At 39.4% G+C, this 22269-nt stretch overlaps 1 protein-coding gene across 9 annotated transcripts in view; it reads left to right on the forward strand.

Annotated features, from left to right (window-relative positions):
• ZBTB35 (zinc finger and BTB domain containing 35) overlaps window positions 1–21694 on the forward strand; it is a 25129-nt gene extending 3435 nt beyond the window's left edge. For 5 of the 9 annotated variants that reach the window (XM_019736240.3, XM_088796497.1, XM_088796498.1 and 2 more), the window contains exons 4-7: window positions 6382–6526; window positions 14818–15500; window positions 19074–19204; window positions 19840–21694. In XM_019736240.3, coding sequence (XP_019591799.2) covers window positions 6382–6526; window positions 14818–15500; window positions 19074–19204; window positions 19840–20526 — 1646 coding nt within the window. In that variant the 3' untranslated portion in view covers window positions 20527–21694. Of the gene's footprint in view, window positions 1–6381; window positions 6527–14817; window positions 15501–19073; window positions 19205–19839 lie in introns of those variants that run through there. The other 4 variants (XM_074328961.2, XM_019736244.3, XM_019736246.3 and 1 more) reach the window with 2 other exon arrangements.
• The last annotated feature ends 575 nt before the right edge of the window (window positions 21695–22269 follow it).

Genomic DNA, 22269 nt, shown 5'->3' on the forward strand with positions numbered 1-22269 from the left:
CCACAAAGATTACTATAGTGAGAATCGAGCTGCCTAGATGGTATTGGTTTCTATTATTGGTTAAGATTTCATCAGTTTATTCACCTGAGGTACTGTGTGACCTCAGGCAGGTTACTTAACCTCTATTGTATACCGAGTTTCCCTGAAAATAAGACCTAGCCGGACAATCAGCTCTAATGTGTCTTTTGGAGCAAAAATTAATATAAGACCCAGTATTATATTAATATTATATTATAGCTGGTTTTATATTATGTAAGACCTGGTCTTATAATAGTAAAATAAGACCATGTCTTAATATTAATTTTTGCTCCAAAAGAAGCATTAGAGCTGATTGTCCGGTTAGGTCTTATTTTCGGGGAAACACGGTATTAGCTTCTTCATCTGAAAAGTGGGTTAGTAGGCTTGATTAATTGAAGTAACAAATGCAGAGTGCCTGGCATAGTGGTTTAGTGGATTGTCAAAGCTTAATAAATTGGGGTTATTTATCAGTTACCCCGTATATGTATATCTATATCTATATCTATATCTATAATTTTAGATATAGATATATATGTATATGTGTATACATACACACACACACATACGTACACATACATATACATACTATGCTAGACCCGTGAAATGAAGAATTGATGAATAAGACAGCCCTTTAAAATTTTGCAAATTTAATAATGGATAAGCAGGTAAAGTGTAAAAAATGTTGCAAAGACTTTTATTGTGGAATGATGTCACTGGGGACGGGGAGGGAGTGGTTTAGTCTACCTTAATGAAATAGGAAAGATTTCAAAGAGAAGTTGACTTCTGAGCAGAATCTTAAAAAAGTAAAAAAAAAAAAAGGCCCAGGCTAGAATATGGATTTATGGTGGAGCGAGGAGTACAGAACTACCTGAAGTAGGGTCTTCTCCTGAAGACTAGTTACCTTGGGATTGTCTCTTGTACCTCTCAGTACCTCTGACCTGCTATGTCCATTATAATATATAGTACACACAAGTCATTAGTATTTACTGTAGACAGATAAGAAAGTAAAGTGTAAGAACACTGTTTCTGTTATTTGCCAGATTCAGGTTTAAAGAATCAATTTGGGTCAATGTCTTCTTAAGATGTTAACTTTGGGATTGCTGTATTACCTGACTAGGTCACCTGGCTATAGAGAAAGCTCTGGGCGTGTAATTAGAAAACCTGAGTTGTCGTCCTGGCTTTACTGTTTGTCAGTTGTGTAACCATGGGCATCGTAACTTTTTTTTATCTGAAAATATGTTAAGTATTATAATTTTGGACTATGTCATGGATATTTTGAATATTATGACATCACACTCTGGGCGCTGTTAAAATCTTCCGGAGAACGCTTTTCTTGTTTTGGTTTGGTTTGTTTTATTTTAGGAGGCAATCAACCTGGTCAGGTTCAAACTTATGTGGGCTGTAGATCCAATTCCAGTTTAGTTTTTGAGACTTTTGTTGTGCTGTTCAGGTCCCAGGTGTGCCCACCTGGTGATCGTTCACGCCATAGTGCTCTTCTCAAAGCATTTGCTTTCACCTCAGGTCCGTTCCACATGTGTGCAGCTCAATGGCGAGCTCGAGACTGCATACACAGAAGACCTTTTCTTCAGCTTTGTCTTCTGGTTTCCTCTGCACTTTAGCTCCCAGGCCTTCTCCTGGTCCTCCAGGTAGAAAACTGGGATTTTAGCCACCCGATGCTATCTACATTTCCCACCATGGGATCCACTTCTTGGACAAAGTGATGAGACAAAAGGGAGAGAAAAAAATAAAAAGAATTCTCTTCATGCTCCTCAGATACCCTGTTTCCCTGAAAATAAGACCTAGCCAGACAATCAGCTCTAATGTGTCTTTTGGAGCAAACATTAATATAAGACTCGGTCTTATATTCTATTATATAAGACCTGGTCTTATAGTAAAATAAGACTGGATCTTATGTTAATGTTTGCTCCAAAAGATGCATTAGAGCTGATTGTCCGGCTCAGTCTTATTTTCGGGGAAACACGGTAGTAGTCTCTTTCCCAGTTCTGTCAGAGAGGACTTTCTGTTAGAGTTTAGGTGCTTGCTTGGTGGCCACCAACCACAGGTGTGCAGCATCAGAACTGGGGTTGCCTTAAGGCAGGCTGAGAGAGGAATACAAACCAGGTATTCCCTCCCCACCCCGACTCTCACACGTTCACTCACTCTCTCACTCCATCTTCTTTCCTGGTTCTCTAGCCAGAAAGAGTTTCTCTTGGAGCTTTTTCTGTCTGCACCTGCTGTGCTGTTAATGGGGTTTGGGCTGTCCTCAAGTCTAAGCTGGGATATGTGGGAGGAAACATAAAAACAGGAAACTCACTGCTATCCTTTGAGTTTTGATTTCTCTCTCCAATTTGCTTGCTTCCACTTTTTAGAGTCCTTGTATATTTGCTGTATGTATTCTGTCCAGGATTTTTAGTAGTAATTAATGGAGAAGATGAGGTAGAGTGTGCTTTCTCCTTCGTAGCTAGAACTGGAACTCCCATCTATAAAATAGGAGTAATGACCTATAGTGATGGTTCTTGTCGTTAGTGGCACATTATAAACATCTGAGGAGCTTTTGCAAGTACCACTGCCCTCCCTAGCTGTAGCCCCAGATCACTTACGTCAGTCTTTAAGAGTTGGGATCCAAGCATCTGTATTTAAAAGTTCTTTAGGCCCTTGTTACTTTAGGTCTGAGGAGCAGTGATGCATGGGCATCACCTGGGAGCTTGTGAGAAGTGTAGACTCTTAGGCTCTACCCTAGACATGCTGAAGCGAAACAAGAGCCTCGGGTGATTCCTATGTACAGCAAAGTTAGGGCAGCACTGCCTTTTGGTGATTTCAATGTGCAGCCAGGGTTGAGAACCACTACCTTACAGGGTTTTGTGAAAGCAAATGACATGTCTGTAAAATAAATTTGAATTCTAATATACTCTATGAGCATAAACTGTCATTAGATACAAACTGAGCTACCGCTCTGTGTTTTCTAGGTTCCTGGTGAAGTAAGTTACCTTTCATTACAACCACAGGTTCACCTTTGGCTTCAAATCAAAATTCTTGTCCTCAAAGCCAATTGCTTTGTGGCTTGTGACTTGGAGTCACAAAAAATCTTCGACAGACATTCATTTCCTTGTTCAGAACATACAGGCTTCTCCTACTCTGAGCCTCCAATTTTCTAAATCCATTCTTTCTTTACAAGTGAAACCATAGATCCATAAGCACCTAGGTTTCTCTCATGTCGAATTTTAGCCCTTACTATCTAGAACAAAACATCCAACTACATGTTCATCCTTTTTGAGTAGGAGTTTCCACCAATTGGGGTAATGTCCTAAAACTGGAGAAAGTCCAGAATGCTGCCCTTTTGCTTCTTCCTAAGTGAAAAAGGAAAACTCAGGTTAAGGCGTTAATATTTAATGTTTTCCTTAAATGCTTGCTTAGAAAAATTGTATTCTACAGCACACTTTTATTATGAAAGAATAGATTGATAAGAAAATGGGCTGAGATTTGAAAGTTACCAAATAGTCCTGATAGAGAATAAAATATTTTTGCAACCATACATCATCTACCACTGCTTCACTTAACCTAGACAGGAATTTTCAGTTTGGTTCATGTTAGCTAATTAAGGTCAGTGGTTTAGTCCTACCACCAGTGTTGGATTGGCCACAGAAGAAGCACCTAGAGTGCTTATAAAAAATAGTTCCTTGACCCAATTTTGATTCTGGAGATCAGGGACTCATGCTTTTATTAAGACTACAGGTGATTCTGATCAACCAAGATAGGGAACAGAGTCCACATATTGAAATCCTTGAGGCCAGATGTTTCTTGAAACTAAAAATTTTTAGAGTTTTCCAAAGATAATGCAGGTATGTGTATTACAAAATACTCCTAGTGGGGTGTAGCGTAACACACTATAACCAAATAATACTTCGTCAGTGTGTCATATTAATATTTACTCAAATTGGGATAAAGACTATAAGGAGCTTCATGTCAATCCAGATCAAATTTTGATGCCAAATTTATAGGAAAACTTCCGGTTTTAAGAGATTTGGGGGACTTTGGGATTATAAGTAAGAGATTGTGGGCCTGTAGTGAATGAGACCAGTGGTATTCAGACTCTTCCAAGCAGGAATGTTTCCTGCCATCATCCTATTTAAAAATTTTTATTATGGACTTTGGAGTTGGGCAATTGGTTTGGTCCTAGTTTTATCACTTAAAGCTATGTGACTTTCGCAGGTTACTGCTCTATCTCAATTTCCTTATCTGTAAAATGGGAATTATAACAGCAAGTACTTCATAGGATTGTTATAAAGAATAAGCGAGTTAATAGATGTAGTTTGAGTCATGCGTGATACACATTTGTGTTTGATTAAAAATGAAAATCTCATTCTACTTCAGGAAAAACTTACACATTGTTTTTAGACAGAACTTTTGCTGTACTTTGAAACACTTGGTCAAAACTTCATAAAAAAAACAAAACAGCAAAAGTTGACCATGCCTCAGTCTGCTCTAATATAATAAAGAATAACATGGTCAACATGCAACCAGGAGAAAAAAGATTTAATGGGCCCAAATAAAATTAGCCTTTAATGAATCCAGTTATTTTTAGTTTGCTTCTTTGCTAGCATGTAACATGGTCATATTACATTGTATTTTATGGTGTTTCTCAATATTCAGATTGCTTTCAGACATTTTGAAGAAGAGTCTGCTGAGGCTCAGAGGGTCTAATTTGCCCCAAATCACACAGGTCATGGAGAGCTGGGACTAACCTAAACCTTGAAAGTTCTGACTCTGAATGATATCCTTTCTTTACACAAATAGGGGATGGTGGATATTCCACCAGTATCCTTATTGTTGTCCTGAAGGCTACATTCAGATGTATAAAGTGCATGGGAAGTACATAAAAATATTTTTGTATTTGCGGTTATGCATATTGTGTGCAGTTTGGACTTGGACATTTCTTAGCATTAAAAATTTTATGTTAAAAAGTTTTCTCTTTGTTCCTGTCAATAACCTTTTGTGGTCTTGCATTAGCAGACTGAAACAATAATATATAGCAAAGAGCATAAAGAAATAGAGTACTCTTTTGGGCCAAAATTTAGACACAACACTTGTAAAGAAAAGTTGGAATCATGGAAAGCTTAATTTTTTTTTTTTTAATTATTTGTTTATTTATTTTTTTAAGTCAAGTTGTTGTCTTTTCAATCTTAGTTATGGAGGTTGCTGTTCAGCTTCAAGTTGTTGTCCTTTCAGTCTTAGTTGTGGAGGGTGCAGCTCAGCTCCAGGTCCAGTTGCGGTTGCTAGTTGCAGGGGGCACAGCCCACCATCCCTTGCAGGAGTCGAACCGGCAACCTTGTGGTTCAGAGGACAAGCTCCAAACCAACTGAGCCATCCGGGAGCTCAGCGGTAGCTCAGTTCAAGGTGCCGTGTTCAATTTTAGTTGCAGGGGGCGCTGCCCACCATCTCTTGCGGGAGTTGAGGAATTGAACTGGCAACCTTGTGGTTGAGAGCCCACTGGCCCATGTGGGAATCAAACCGGCAGCCTTCGGAGTTAGGAGCATGGAGCTCTAACAGCCTGAGCCACCGGGCCGGCCCCATGGAAAGCTTAATTTTAAAAGTGACTTTAGCGTGTATTCCTACTTACGTGTGTGCATTTTAGGAAGCATTGTGTTAGGTACTGTGAGGTGAGTGTGAAGACAAAATCATTTCCCTTAAGCAGCTTAAGATGTCCATGAATTGTAATTCTCAGAACAGGTACAGAGTTCAGCCTGGGGGAAGTTCTAAAGAAGCTTTCATTAAAGATGTGGCATTAGAATTGGGCCTTCAAGGGTAGTAGGATTTGTACAGTCAGAGAGGAAGTGATTAAGCATCGAGGAAAGAGGACAAGTATTAATGAAGACAGGGAAGCTCTTAGGAAGTGAAAGGTTTATTTGAGAATCAGTATATAGTGTATTTGATATAATTTAAAAGTTGGAAGGGAGAATAGTGATCAATAGAAAACTAATGTGAAGAACCTTGAAGTAAAGGCAGAGTAGAACTTTATTTGCTAAGCTGTGGAAAGCCATTGAAGATTTTAGAGCTGAGTTGATGCAGAGCTCCCTGGCAGGAAAGGTAGTGTCTGACATGTAATAGCCAACTCATGCTTAAGTGGTAGATTTTATTCTTCTATAAGAGCTTTAGGAAATCTTTGGGAAAGACATTAGTTTGCTAGTTAGTGCTGGAATGTGGCTACAATAATACAGTACTGTTAATGAGAATTCTGCCAGGAAATAAGTTTCAAAAAGGACAAATACTAATCAAGTTCCAAACAGTGGGCTTTTTTTTTTCTTTACCAAATGTTGTAAGATTTGAATCAACATGAATACATGTTAATGCATGTCTTTTTCACAGGTGTTAGTAAAATGGCCTTTCGTCATTTAATTGAGTTCACATATACAGCAAAATTAATGATACAAGGAGAAGAAGAAGCCAATGATGTATGGAAAGCAGCAGAGTTTCTACAAATGCTAGAAGCTATCAAAGCCCTTGAAGTCAGGTAATTATTTACTTTTTTAATGAGGTACAATTAGATACATTCAGTCATGTTTAACATAACCTCGTCAAGAATTTATTGTGTATGTCATACCATAAAGAACTGATGTTTTGAAATTAAGAATATTTAAGGATCTATAAAATTCTTCTGGATACTGATTGTTCTTTCCCTCACACTTGATTTCTTGTCCTTTTGCAAAAACCTGTGCTAAGATTAACTGAAGTAACATCTTTTGTATCTAATAAAATAAAGAGAACTAGGCAACTTTTAAGAAGTTCTCTATAAACTGTTTTGTTGAATTCAAGTAGTTAATTATTTGTACCAAGCCTTATTCTAAAAAGAGTTTGGCTTACAAAGATTAACATAGTACTGTTTAAAAGTAAGAGGAAATTGGTGAAGATAAAGTAAATAGGCCAGGTGGAGGCAATAATCAGTGAAGTTAGAAATGTGGTGGCCAAAATGTATGCCATTTAAGTCTGCATATTTGCTAGTTGGGCCAAATCTAGCCCTGAGTTCTGAAGCACCTAGTGTAAAGAACAAGGAAAAAATATTCAGTTACGTTATTCATGGTTATGAGAACAAATTGATTGCTTAGGAGCCACTCCTGGTATTAAAACACAAAATTTCTCCTAGGAAGTATTAAGAAACCATTAAATGATGCAATGAATAAAGACTTCACCATCTTTCACGATGAACAGTGGTATTGTTATAGAGTGACTCAGAACAAGCATTCTGGAGTCCGCCAGGCTGCCTGGGTAATATCCTAGGTCTGTGTGTGTTAGCCTGTCAGCAGCTCAGTTTCCTCGTCTGTCAAAGGGAATAATAATGGTACTTTTTACATAGGGTTATTTGTGAGGCTTAAATTCATTGATGCATGTAAAGTGCTTAGTGTGGTGTCTGGCACGTAGTATTCTAAAATGCGAACTGCTTATCTCCTTCTTCTGTGTCTTATGATCCTCAGTATAGGTCATTGCCATAACATTAAAGGGCAGTTTGGTAAAATCAGTTTCACATGGGGCAAAATAATTTAGTCCAACTCACTGGTGTAGTTTAGTCAAAAGACATAATTTAGAATAGCTCTAAGAAATAATTGAACTGTAATAATCCATAAATATCATTTCTCCTAATGAGCTTTTAATTAGTTTGATTAGAGTTCAAGATTACACTTTTCTGACGAGTTTAGTGTGTGTATATTCTCTGATGCCTAGTGTCTGGCATATACGTATGCAGTACACATTTGTGAGTGGTTGGACGGGTGCATGCTGATTAAAACCAAATCAGTACTCGCCTGTAGAGACAGCTGAGATGTGGAACACTAACTTGAGGTGTGTTAAGGATATATATATCTGATTAGGTCATCGTTTTCTCAAAGTGGAGGTAGACTAGGGGGCTATATATGGATGGGGCAATACCAGATTTATGGTGAAATCCTAGTTGAGAATCTTCTGAAAAAAGTTCTGTGTGGTCCCTTTGCTGTTCATGGTAGTGAGTAGTATCTCACTCTGGGGAAAGTCCTTGGCAGCAGAACAGTGGAATATATTCTATTACAGTGGCCTCAGTTGGATTTGGGAGGCATTTAATTGAGTCCTTGTGTATAGTCATTGGGCGATGAAGGTAAAAACAACTGGATACAGCTGTTTTCCTAGTCCTATTTACACCCTTTTACAGAATTTGTTATTATAAGACTGGGGACCTTATAGTAATTGCAACCATCGGTGCTTTTTAGTAACATGTTGAATTATTTCTTGAACCAGTTAGGCATACAGCGTACTCTGAAGAGTTTTCTGAAAATAGGAAGACAACATATTGGCTTGTCATAAAAATACAATTTTGGAATAAAAATTTAGTTGTGGTTAAGTCAACTGGGTAAGGCAACTCTATCTTGAGATTATTGTATAACTGTTTTGCAGATACAGAAAGTCTTTGAGTAAGGTGCTCTTCTCACATTTGCAGTGAGTGAATGTTTTTGGAATATAGTATAAACTTTTTGAATGACACTGTAAAAAATACTAGGACCTTATTTTGCTTTGCTGGAATTTCATTGTTTGTTTAAAACTGTATGAGAAGGTTTCTGTTTGTTGGGAAGCAGCAGTTGCCTTACAGATTTTTCCTCCCCAGCCTAGTGAGTTGTACTTTACATATAATACAGTTCACACATTTTAGTGTAGAGTTTGAATTTTGTTGATTGTATATCATGATGTAACTAGCACCACAATCAAGACATAGGAACATTTCCATCACCCTAAGTTTTCTTATGACTCTGCAGTGGACCTTGATCCCCAGGCAACTACTGTTCTGACTTTTATCTCTGTAGTTTTATCTTATTTAGAATGTCATATAAATGGACTCCTACAGGGAATACTCTTCCATGTTTGGCTTTTTTTCACGTAGCATTATGTTTTACAGAGTTTTCCTTGTCGCTGTGGGTATTACTATTTTGTTCCTTTTTATTGCTGAGTATTATTCTATTGTATGAATATACTACCTGTTGATGGACATTTAGGTTGTTTCCAATTTTAACTCTTACAAATAAAGTGGCTATGAACACTTATGTATGGGGTCTTGGACATTTCTTTTCGTTTTTTTCAGTAGAGACCTAGAGTAGAATAGCTGGGTTGTATGGTAGCTTAATTTTTTGTGTGGAAATTAAGTGCTTAATTTTGTGAAAATTATGGTGCTTAATTTGTTTAAGAAACTGCCAAACAGTTTTCCAAAGTGGCGCACTCTTTACATTCCAACCTGGAGGGTGTGAGTTCCAGGTGATCCACAGCCTGGCTAATACTTGGGACGATGAAGCTTTTTCATTTTAACTGTGCTCATAAGTCTAGAGTGGTTTTAGTTTGCATTTCTCTAATGACTGGTGTGGATGGACCATTTTTTCATGTGCTTTTTTTTTTTTTTTTTTTTTTTTTTTTTAAAGATTTTATTGGGGGAAGGGGAACAGGACTTTATTGGGGAACAATGGTCAAATTGTTGTCCTTTCAGTCTTAGTTGTGGGGGGTTCTGTTCAGCTTCAAGTTGTTGTTCTTTCAGTCTTAGTTGTGGAGGGCGCAGCTCAGCTCCAGGTCCAGTTGCCGTTGCTAGTTGCAGGGGGTGCAGCCCACCATCCCTTGCGGGAGTCGAACCGGCAACCTTGTGGTTGAGAGGACAGGCTCCAACCAACTGAGCCATCCGGGAGCTCAGCGGCAGCTCAGCTCAAGGTGCCGTGTTCAATTTTAGTTGCAGGGGGCGCTGCCCACCATCCCTTGCGGGAGTCGAGGAATTGAACTGGCAACCTTGTGGTTGAGAGCCCGCGCTCCAACCAACAACTGAGCCATCCGGGAGGCAGCTCAGCTCAAGGTGCCATGTTCAATCTTAGTTGCAGGGGGCAGAGCCCACCATCCCTTGCGGGACTCGAGGAATTGAACTGGCAACCTTGTGGTTGAGAGCCCACTGGCCCATGTGGGAATCGAACCAGCAGCCTTCGGAGTTAGGAGCACGGAGCTCTAACCGCCTGAGCCACCGGGCCGGCCCCCTCATGTGCTTTTTTGCCATCTGTTTATCTTTTAGCAAGGTATCTCTTCAGATTTTGCCTCTTCAGGTTTTGCCCATTTTTAAAATTGGATTATTGTCAAGGACTGAAGGATCTGAGATTTTATCCTATTTGTAAGCTAGGTTTTGTGGATGCTGGCAGAAGACGTCAGACTCCCGAGTCAGAAGAAGGACTGTTTCTCACAGGAGCAGCATGAGCTTCATGTTTATCAATTTTTCTTGCCTTCACCTCCAAGTTACAGACGGGTGACACAGTGGCCTGAATGTGTGCTGTACTCACAGTGCTTTGCATCACAGCTGAGAACTCTGAGCTTTAAGAAACCCAGATCTTTTATAATGAGCTGCAAGCAAACCTCCCCATCCTTTGCCCCTGAGGGGCATTATCTTTCATATACTGGCCAGTAAATGAACCTACTCTCCACTCTGGAGAAAGACAGGCTACGTCTTCTACGGCTGTTTGCCATACAAACAACCTTGAAAAGATAGTCCAGAACAAAAGGCTGTCAGTGTCTTTGTTTATAAGACGTGCAGACACATAAGGGACCAAGGAAAGTTAACTCCCAACAGTATCCTTGATTCTACATTATTTTCGCTTCTGGTGAATTTTCCCATGAGCATACAGCTCCATGTCCACTCTGATTAATCTGACCAATAGGGACTGGGACCTCATCCATTCAACTCCTCACACTGGACTTGAAACAACTCCAAGCAGCAGGATGTGGCCACCCTGCAGTGCTGAGCTTAACCGTGCACCCATTTCCCTGAGGTCCTGGACTCAACCGACTGAACAAATCCCTAGAAAGCCAGGTGCCTTTCTCCTAAGTACAGCAAGATGTTTTAGCAATTGCACAGTCTCTGCATTGGCCTCTAAGGGGAAGTCTAGGGCAAGTCTGTCATCTATAATAATCCTGGCTAGTGATATGGGCTGACACAAATGTCTTCCAGAGCATAAGTGGCATCATCGATTACGTTGGCTTAAGTCAGGCACAAATTTTATACCATCTTTTTATTTGGATGATTTCCCACTGTAGGGAAAACTGCCCATAGGGCACGCATAAATAACAAGTCAGTTATTACTCTACAACGCTTTTCCCAAGTAACCACGGGTAGCCTCGTTTTGGAGAGATTGCCACAGTCACCTGAGAACTAAACTCATCTGCCAGTGGTGTTTCCTTAAACACTGGATGGTATCTTCTACCCCGACTTGCAAGTTGTCATGTTTTGGGGGAGGAAAGGAAGTTAGTACTTGACTTCCACACAAGTAGCAGAGTCCCAGGGGCACACAGGTGCTTTTGAAAGAAAGTGTTGTTTACTATTGTTTGTACACCCAAAGTGGGACCTTCATCAGTCAGCGGCACAGGGTGACACTACCTCCAGTGTGGCCTCCCCCTTTTCCAGCTTAGAATGTTGAGTCTAGTCCTTGTCTCTGGAGGGCTGTCCAAGGCAGTCAGTGCAATCTGTCTTGTTTGCCATGAGCTCCGGAATGTCAGCTGAGTGGCAATCATCTAGCTCACAATTGGAGCCTCAGCTTTGGGAATGGTAGTGGGGCAAACATCTGATGTTTTACACGGGACATGCAGGAGCCTGGCCATCACTGCTATTTCCAAAGTACTTCTTAGTAAAGCTAAGGGAAATGGTAATCAAATCAGGGTCAAAGCCGTTGGGCAGGGGCTGACATATCTAGCAGACAATTTCAGATTGCTTGCAACATTTGGTGAGAGCTGCATCAGAGCATTTGCCTCCCTGAGAGAGGCTCTAGGGCAAGTTCTGAAGGACAACGATCATTAATGTCCCTTCCTCCCCCCTACCTCCTAGAGTCTAAAATATTTTCTCCCCTCTTGCCAGGGTTGTTGCTTTCCCTCTATCTCCACAAAAATCTGTGTGTCCTGCTCTAGTAGCTAAAACTTCACCTCTTTCCTAGTCGTCCTCTCCTCTTACCCAGACCTTTCATCCATAGTGGTCAGGAACAAAGGCATTTTTATTAAAAAACTTAGAGATTCATTGTGTCTCCTACTTTGGCTCACAAGGGCCAGTGTAAGTGTACTTAGCAAGCAGTATATTCAACCAAGTGGTCATTATTTTTAGGATCTAGGATGATGTCAGTTCAATAAGAGAATCCAGACAGCTGAATTAGAATTTATCTTTGAATCTGCTAGGCCTACTTTTTTTTTTTTTTTTTTTTAAATTAATTAATTAATTTATTTATTTTTTTCCCCCAAGTCAAGTTGTCCTTTCAGTCTTAGTTGTGGAGGGCGCAGCTCAGCTCCAGGTCCAGTTGCCGTTTCTAGTTGCAGAGGGCACAGCCCACCATCCCTTGCGGGAGTCGAGGAATTGAACTGGCAGCCTTGTGGTTGAGAGCCCACTGGCTCATGTGGGAATCGAACCAGCAGCCTTTGGAGTTAGGAGCACGGAGCTCTAACCCCCTGAGCCACTGGGCCGGCCCCTGCTAGGCCTACTTTTGACCAGGCTGTCACCTGGAAGAGGCACCAACCCAGGCTGTGCCAGCGTTGCCGGCGGGGGGGTGGGGGGAAGAAAAGGATTGTATTTAAGAATGGTCAGGGCAGGATCCTAAATTCCCAAGTAAGTTTTTATAACTTTCTGCCTCTTTTGTCTTGATCCTTACTCAGAAAGCAGCTGAGAAGAAATGGTCCCTTGGGACAGCTGAGTTCAGTGTTTACTGAGATTTGTGGCCAAGGAGTCTTTCTGAGTCAGTATTTGAGGAGGCCAGTAGAGGGCGCTGCAGAATCAGTGTCGTGGACGGTCCACAGATACCTGACTGTCAGCCAGTCATTGAGTAGCTTGAAGGTGCATCATTATCAGATGGTCTGGAAAGCTAAACATAAGACACATATTAGTCTCAAGGGCCACGATGGTGGTGTGGCCAGCACCAGTTGGTCAGACTGAAACAGCAACAGCAGTGTACCCGGAAAAAGTGTCAGCGGTGGTGAGGTACCACTGACGGCCCTGAGACGGGCTCCGAGGTTCAGTGCAGTCAGTCTACCAGGAACAGTTGGCGACAATGCCTGTACGATGTGGTCTCCTTTACCATGAGACAGGCCAACTTTTGGCAGGTGTGACAAGTCTGGCGAGCGGTGGCAACATCTGTATCAAAAACAGTCCTTTACTTTCTGCTTAGTCTGTTGTGGTGGGTGTGTCATCTTGTTCAGTACAGTGTTATATCTCGGTGTCAGTGATGGAAATCTGGGCCTGATCAGCAGCTTGTTTCAGTTGGTATCATTAGAGAACAGGCCTCTGTTCTCTCATCAGGGATAGTTTGATCAGCAGATGTTATTTGTTTCCATACTTGTGGCCCCAAAGATGGATGTCTTTAATCTGCCAAGATTTCTAAGTCTTCCAAACAGCTAGGCCATTAGCAACAGCTCAGAAGTCAGTAAAACTAACAAGGTTCATTGTGGAGAATGTTGTCCAGAGCTGTGAGGACAGCCTTGAGTTCTGCCTTCTTGAGTAGAACAACCACACATCCCCTCTTGGCTTTGCATAGAGCGTCTGCAGCAGCCCGGTGAACACACCATCAGCCTTCAGATTAGCTAAGCCCTCAGTGAATCAGACCCCATTCATCTAGTGGCTTTCTTTGGTCAACAGAGTAGGAGTGCTCCCACTTTTTCACATCAATGCAAGAGGCCAGCTGCTTTCTTGGTTATACTATTTTTGTTTAAAAGTGAGATTGATTGGGCACATCTTACCTTGCGAGTCATGAAGGCAGTTGCTACCCTCCCAAATGGCATTATCAGGCTAGAGAGCTCCAAAGTCTTCATCGGGCATCAGTTTGAACAAGAGCCCAACAGCAAACCAATCCTTTCTTGTCAAAGGGAGCATACCTCATAGCCATGTCAGAGAATTGATAATTCTAAAACCCAGAGAATACCTTTGGTTGGAGGCTGCCTGCCCTTGCCTGAAGCTCTAATCTGTAGAAGCAGCAGTCTCAGAGACTTGTAGCTCAAAGGGGTCATTAGGGTTTTGGGGCCCCAAAGATAGAGAATGTGCCACAGCTTGATGGACAACTTCCATTGTAGCCTGGAGTCCCACTTAAAAGATGATTATTTGCAGATTAGCTGACGTAAAGAAGAAAGTAGAATGCCCAAGGGAGGCGCATACTATCTCTAGTACCCAAAGTGTCCAATAATAATACGCTGGGCCTCATTTTTGCTCGGTGATTTGCCTTTCTGTTAACTGTGTTTCACAGTGCACAAATTTTTAATTTTGATGAAACCCATTTATTAGTTTTTGCTATTAAGGTTTTCCCTTTTTGCGTGCTATTTAAAAAAATCTTTCACTAACCCAGTATTACAGAGATTTTTCTCCTGTTTTCTTCTAGAAGTTTTAGTTTTTACATTTAAGTCTATGATCCATTTTGAATTTTTTTGTGTATGACATGAAGGTAAGAGTCAAGGTTTATTTTTCCCATAGAGGTACTGGTTGTTCAAGCACCACTGTTAAGATGATCTTTTCTTCATTCAAGTATCTTGGAACCTTTTTCAAAAGTCAGTTGACTAAACAAGTGTGATTCTATTTCTGAACTTTATTCTGTTCAATTTATCTTCATGTCTATCCTTTCACCAGCATCACATTGTCTTAATTACTGTAGCTTTACAATAAGTCTTCAAATCAATTAGGATAAATCCTCCAATCTTGTTTTCTGCTTTTCCTTGTAAGTTTTATTATCAGCTTATCAGTTTCTTCCAAAAAGCCTACTAGGATTTTGGATCTTACCGATTTTTAAATCCATACGTTATATATTTCAGGAACAAAGAAAACTCTGCGCCCCTAGAGGAAAATACCACAGGAAAAAGTGAGACCAAAAAAAGAAAGATTGCAGAAACTTCAAATGTTATCACTGAGTCCTTACCATCTGTAGAATCAGAACCTGTTGAAATTGAGGTGGAGATTGCCGAAGGCACAATTGAAGTGGAAGATGAAGGCATTGAAACAATAGAGGAAGTGGCTTCTGCCAAGCAGTCCATAAAGTACATTCAGAGCACAGGTTCCTCTGATGATTCCGCTTTGGCACTGTTGGCAGATATTACTAGCAAGTACCGTCAAGGTGATAGAAAAGGGCAGATTCAAGAAGATGGCTGTGCATCTGACCCCACAAGCAAACAGGTAGAAGGTATTGAAATTGTGGAACTTCAGCTGTCACATGTGAAGAACTTGTTCCATTGTGAGAAATGTAACCGTTCATTTAAATTGTTTTACCATTTTAAGGAACACATGAAATCACACTCCACTGAGAGTTTCAAGTGTGAAATATGCAATAAAAGGTATCTTCGGGAGAGCGCATGGAAACAGCATCTCAATTGTTACCACCTTGAAGAAGGTGGAGTCAGTAAGAAGCAAAGAACTGGGAAAAAAATTCACATATGTCAGTACTGTGAGAAACAGTTTGACCACTTTGGACATTTTAAAGAACATCTTCGAAAACATACAGGTAATTAGCAAATACTTTATGTTAAAAATACATTTTTTCCACATCACTTCAACTCTGTCTAAATTCTTTTTTTATTAGTACCACAGAAACCATCTGTATTTTCTAAGGTGCAGGCTGAGTACATATTGTTTTTATAATATTAGTTTGTTGAAATATTGATACTTTTTGAAAACAAAATCAGTATCAACTTTGAAAGTAATTGATATTCTTGTACCTTGCCAATTTTTATATTTTTAAAAGAAATATGTAAAACACAGTTCATGATTATTTCCTAATGGTTATAAATTATGAAATTCTAATGATAGTATAACCTCACTATTTTTACATTTGCTGTCTTATGTTAACAGATTACATAGATGAATACATTTACAGACAATCCTGGCTGTGTCTGTGCCTTTGCGTACATTTGGGCATCTGTTTTGGCCTGGTAGATAGGTAGGCAGTATATGTCCATCTTCCCCCAATCCTCCACTTGTCCAAGGGCTAATGTGTGAGAAATGTGCCAGGGAGATGAAAAGGGTAAGGTGTTTAGACGGTCCTCCTGGGAGCCATCCCGCATGAGGGAGATGTCCTGGGGAGTCTGCCTGAGGGCCTGTGGTCCTTGTGCATCCATCCCCCATGCCGATTATTTCTCCCTGTCACATTCCCTGTCCTTGTTCCCACTCCCCAAACATTCTTCGCTAGGACGCCTGTGCCAGACACAAGAACTACCACCAATGACTTGAATCTTGGGGAGTCCCTAAACCCACTATAACAGGTATGGGGACAGCAGTTGCTATAGTGTGTTAAGTGTTAGATGTCTGGACACTTGTTCCCAAGTCCTTATGTGTGATGGTTAAAGCTGTTCAGACTGTTAATACAATGAATACAGTATAGGTATTTCTCACTGTTCAGAATCTTCCTCTTTGATGCTGGAGTTTGGAGAACTTTGGGTGAAATTTTTTCATAGATCCTTCACTGTCCAGAGTCGCTAACTACATGCCACTTGAAACAGAAATCAGATAGATTCAAATAATGTGGTATCCCTAGTATACAAATAAATTCTTGTTATTAATACTCAGGAACTGAATAAATATGGAAATAGCAAGGAAATCTTATACACAGTATGGATGCTTATACACATACTTAATGCACAGTATGGATTTAAAAGGCTTTAAGGTACTGGCTTGGGTAACTAATAGTTATTTATGAAATCTTTTGGGGAAATACTTCCTGATTTTCAGACATTAAATGTATATACTTATATATTTGGAAACTGCCTATAGTGAAGTTTTTGGTCCGTAAAAAATATCTATTTTAATGGTCTGTTGATGACCATTTTTGTACTAACTGGAGTCATTTTGCAAAAGGAGTGATATAACAGAAGCACATTAATTAGTAAATAAACGTTACTTGGTAAGTAGCGCACTTTGATAGAGGTTTCCAGCACCCTAGCGGATAATCAGTCACTTTTATATTATATTCCAGCAATGTGAAAGTGGAAGCAATTGTCTCTTTTACCCAAAACATTCCCTAATGACTTACATGTTTGAAAATAAGACAACACAGACCATTTTGGAAGCTTTAAAATGTGTTTTCCAAGCCTTGTACTTCATATTTTGGATTAGATAAACAGAACATAGAGCTAAGGACACTCTGTTGTATGTCTTTGTCTTTTCTTTCACAATGATGTGAGCTAACTTAAGCAACTTAATTAACCTAAGTAGTTGTTACAAATTATAGAACCAGATGCCCATTGGAAGAACCATTTAGTAAGCACATAAACAGAATTTTGTTGTCTTTTTAACCTCAATTACTGCACTAATAATTGGTGACAAGATAGTTGCAAATGTGATCAGTGACTTAATGAATTCAAGAGGAGCAAGAGGAAAATTTTAAATCCTGTTTATGTTAAAGATTTTTTTGCTTATGACAAACTAAGTGTAAAGATAAGCAATCCTGTTCCTGTTTTGTACCTGCAAAATATATATAATTCACCCCACATCCCCCCAGTTTCATACTTTGCATACTTTTATTTAGTGGTTTGGTTTCTGGTATGTTCTGAATGCATGCACTATAATCTGTGGCTTGATTTGTAAAATTTTGGCTGTTACTTGTCCTCTGAATTATTTTGTTTCCATTTGGAAAATAGTAATGATAATGCCAACCTGCTAGGTCATGGAGATAAAGAAATATTAGAATCCCTGCCTTCAAGGAGCTCACAGTTATGTTGGGGTGACAAGCAGGCACAATCACAGTGTGACGGGCTAAGTGCTGCTAGAGGTAAGCACAGAGTCTTACAGGAATGCCCGCCTGGGCTGTTTGTGATGGAAGACACAGGGCTGGCTTCCTAGAGGGCTTCCCCTGTGATGACTCCCAAAGGAACAGGAGTTAGCCAGGAAATGAATATTCCAGGCAAATGCAGTGAAGTGTCCACAGCATAGAGGAAGGAGAGGAAGCAGCTTGTTCAGAGCACAGCTACTAGTTAGTCATTGTGGCTCGAGGATTGGATCAAAGTAGAGGAAAGCCCAGGAGATGCAGCTGAAGAGTTAGGAAGGGCTGACCATGTGACTCGTACTTAGGCATTATGGATGATCAACCAGTGAGTGGTTCAAGGGCAAAGGAGAGAAAGGAATGCGAGATGAGGCTGAGATCATGTAGTTATTTTCATAATGCTGTAAATGAGTTCAATTTTATCTTGGAAGACTCTGGGTCATTTTAAAGAAGTTTAAACCAGAAAACGATCTGATCAGATTTATGTTTTAGAGAGATGACTGGCAGGATAAGTTTGAGTAGAGTGAAACCTACTAGGTCTAAGTAGGAAGCTGTTGGAGTAATCTAAACGAGAACGAGGGGTTGAGTAAAGGCAGTGATACTGGAAAAGGGTTTGAGATGAGTAACATTAAGTTATTTTGGTTGGTATTCTAAGCTAGAGATCTGGGAGTCATTGATACCTCCCTCTTTACTTCTCACCCATCAATGCTGTTTTACACTTTTGTGCCCCTGCCCAGACTAAACTTCCTTCTTTCTTTTTCTCATTCCATTTCAGGCAGAATTAATCACTCTCTGCCCTTGTGCTCCTGCAGTACATTTTTCATTGCCCTCTTTTCTGTAACACCTTCAACAGTGCATTGCATTTGTTTATTTTCATGTCTTTCACTTTCATGAACTACTGTTGCCTGTGATAGGAAGTGTTTAAAAACAAGGACAAAGTTTATTTATCGTCATCACCTAGCACATGGTCTGGCACACAGCAAGTGCTCAGAAAATGCTTGTGGAATGGATAGTGATGCGTTTTCCTGAAACAGATTGATTTAATTTTTATCTAAGGGGAAATACATTTTTTTAAAGAAATGCAAAAACATGGAACAAAACTTATTTCTTCATCAGAGCACAGATAACAATTATAATAACCACTAAAAACTTATTTTTCCACCTCTAGAAGAGTCTTTGGATGTGATAGAAACATCTGAATTATAAATTCTGATCCTCCTTTTAAGAAGGTCCTATTTAGAATTAACCAAAAAGAAAAAACTTTATTTGCTTTTTCTGTTTTTCTTAATTCGTCAATATAATTTTTTTCCGTTCTAATAGGTGAAAAACCTTTTGAATGTCCAAATTGTCATGAACGATTTGCTAGAAATAGCACTCTCAAATGTCACCTGACTGCGTGCCAAACTGGAGTGGGGGCAAAAAAGGGAAGAAAGAAGCTTTATGAGTGTCAGGTATGTGTGGCTATATTCTGACCTTAGCAGAGGAGACTGTATTTGAAATCGTTAAAAGTGAAGGGTAACAGAGTCTAGAGCAGAGATAGAGAGCTGATAGTTTAGAAAGAAATGAGAGTGAAGAACACCAGTGTCTTGATTTTATAAGAGGGATTAGAATAGTGTTTTTACCCAGTACTAGATGATACCGATGTCAATAAATACGTCCTAAGTAACAGGTAGTCTGACACAGGTTAGAATCAACCATAGAGCAATCAGAAGTCAGGAGTGGGGCAGAGGAGGTGGACCAGCTGTAATCGTCTCTTTCATGATTAGTATATATTTATTCCAAAATAATGTAATGGTTCTAAACTTTGATATTATAGGAGAAATTATAATGTTATAGTCTTAGAATTTATGTGACATTTAAACAATGAAAGCAATATTAAAATGTTTCCCAAAATGTATTTAATGTTTCCCAAAATTATTTGTTAGCTACATCAGCTGAAAGACCAGATAAAAGAATTACGAAATCCCTTGGACCAAATTATATTACATAACATTTTCAGAAAAGTCTTCAACTCTTTTCTTACAGAGAATAAATGAATCCATATTTTCTTTAAGTATTGTTAACATCATCTGTTTGGTTATTTCAGGTGTGTAACAGTGTGTTTAACAGCTGGGACCAGTTTAAAGATCACTTGGCAATACATACTGGAGATAAACCCAACCATTGTACTTTTTGTGACTTGTGGTTTATGCAAGGAAATGAATTCAGGAGGCATCTCAGTGATACTCATAATATTTCAGAGCGTCTAGTAACCGAAGAAGTTCTTTCAGTAGAAACTCGTGTGCAAACTGAACCTGTGACATCAATGACTATTATAGAACAAGTTGGGAAGGTACATGTGTTACCACTGCTTCAAGTTCAGGTAGACTCAGCACAAGTGACTGTGGAGCAGGTCCATCCAGATCTGCTCCAGGACAGCCAAGTGCACGATTCACACATGAGTGAGCTTCCAGAGCAGGTCCAGGTGAGTTACCTAGAAGTGGGTCGAATTCAGACTGAAGAAGGTACTGAAGTACATGTAGAGGAGCTGCATGTTGAAAGGGTAAATCAGATGCCAGTGGAAGTACAAACTGAGCTTCTAGAAGCAGACTTGGATCCAGTGACCCCTGAAATCATGAACCAGGAGGAGAGAGAGCCTAGCCAAGAAGACGCTGCTGAGGCCGCTGGAGAAGATCATGAAGATGCTGAGGGTGTAGAGACCAAACCAACAATGGATTCTCAAGCTGAAGGGGCAGAGAAGGAGAACAGAACACCTGGGCCAGCTTTAGAGTGAAATAACCAGTGAATACATTTTTAAACTTACGTGTTGGGTTTTTGAACTGATGTTGGGCAGTGTGACTGCCCTGGAGCTAACAGACAAGTGGACCAAAGTCAGACTCTTTCCTGTTGTGCTGAACTGTCTCTGTTGAAACAAACTGATCCCCCCACTTAATGCCACAGAGGAGGGATCTTTCCCAGAAATGAATGGGAAATTTTGAGAAGTATATTTCTGGAAACTTAAATGGATTATATTCTTATAGAGTTGGGTACGAATGTATCTATTTTCTTGGTGGTAAATGTTCTCCCTTCTTTCCCAGGTCATGTCCTTCCTTACTTTTTTCCATATTGTAAAATCAAATGTAAAATCATTAGAATACAAGCATATGTATTCTAATGCATGTTAGAAAATTGAATATATAGGAAACAAGGCTGCATGAAGAAAAGTGCATTGTTACTGTGCAGTTAAATTTTGGCTTCTGGCTTTCTTTCATTTGAACAACATTCTTGTCTACCCTGATAGTCACAGATGTCATCTCTGCAAGAGAAACAGAGTGGTGGTGGCAAAATTTCTAGAATGTTAAAAACACACACAAAAAAACTCCCCACACCCACGTGCCTTTTCAAAACCAACTAAACTTCTGTAAAGCATCTCTGGTTCTTTCAAGTTTGTGTTATAAGGAGCGATGTAGGTGATGCTATAGTACTTTATATTTTTACTTATAATGACAACTACCAATTCTTTTTCACTTAGGTTGAGAAATTTCATTTAATGGCAGCTGAAGGGCCATTTTCAATTGGGAAAATTCATTTGTATCTGTGGTAAACTTTTGATGAAAAATTGCACTAGTATTTTACCACCAGATGAAAAAAAGATGAGCATCATTTAAAAATTAATGTATTTAAAATACAGAGAAAAACATGTATATAATATATATCAGGCTTTGTTTTGAATGAATCTTTTCCCCCGATCCTTAATGTAAAGATCTTGTGCTATAACTTTTAAAGCCATACAAATAAGAGTGCTAAACTGTGGACTTAAAAGTAGGTGTGTAAATATTTTTAATCAGTATTACTTGGAAAATAAAATATAACAACCACATAAAATAAACCAATATGCTATTTTCTTTACCTGTTAAATATTGGGAGATATTTACATTTTTAAAGTAAACTTTAAAATTATGTGTTCATGACTCTTTTTTTTTTTTTTAATTACCAGTGTGGAAGTTGGTTTGTGGTCAGAGATGTTTCCTTATCTGTATTAACTGACTTTATGTACCTGTGTTAACATGACTTACACATGAATTGAGATGTAAAATTCTCAGTACACACCTCCAATCTCCAAAAATCAGTTCAAAAGAAAGGAAGGAGGAAGAGGTTGATACTTGTAGTTAGTAAATGGTGGGCAAAACAGCCAATGGAATTTTTTCAGTAGAGTCCATTTTAAAAATAACTCTCCACATACTAGTGTGTTAGATTTAAAAGATCAATTCAACTTATCCCCCTTTGGTAATCCTGAGGTTAAATGTATCACATTTAAGAAATACACACTGCAGAGAACAGCTTCCTAAAACGAGAAGTCACGCATATAGTGATAACAGGAATAGTACATTTTAAGATCAGAAAAGTATAAACATTTCCAACTCTTCTCTTTGGCAGTTTGGTACCGACTGAGTATCTTGACTTTCTTTGAAGTCAGGAAATACTGATGATAGAACTAAATTATATCACACTGAAGTTTCAGTTTGCCTTAGTATGT

The sequence above is a fragment of the Rhinolophus sinicus genome, chromosome 3, assembly GCF_057876585.1.
Source record: "Rhinolophus sinicus isolate RSI-liver-muscle chromosome 3, RSI-T2T, whole genome shotgun sequence".
Lineage (NCBI taxonomy): Eukaryota > Metazoa > Chordata > Mammalia > Chiroptera > Rhinolophidae > Rhinolophus > Rhinolophus sinicus.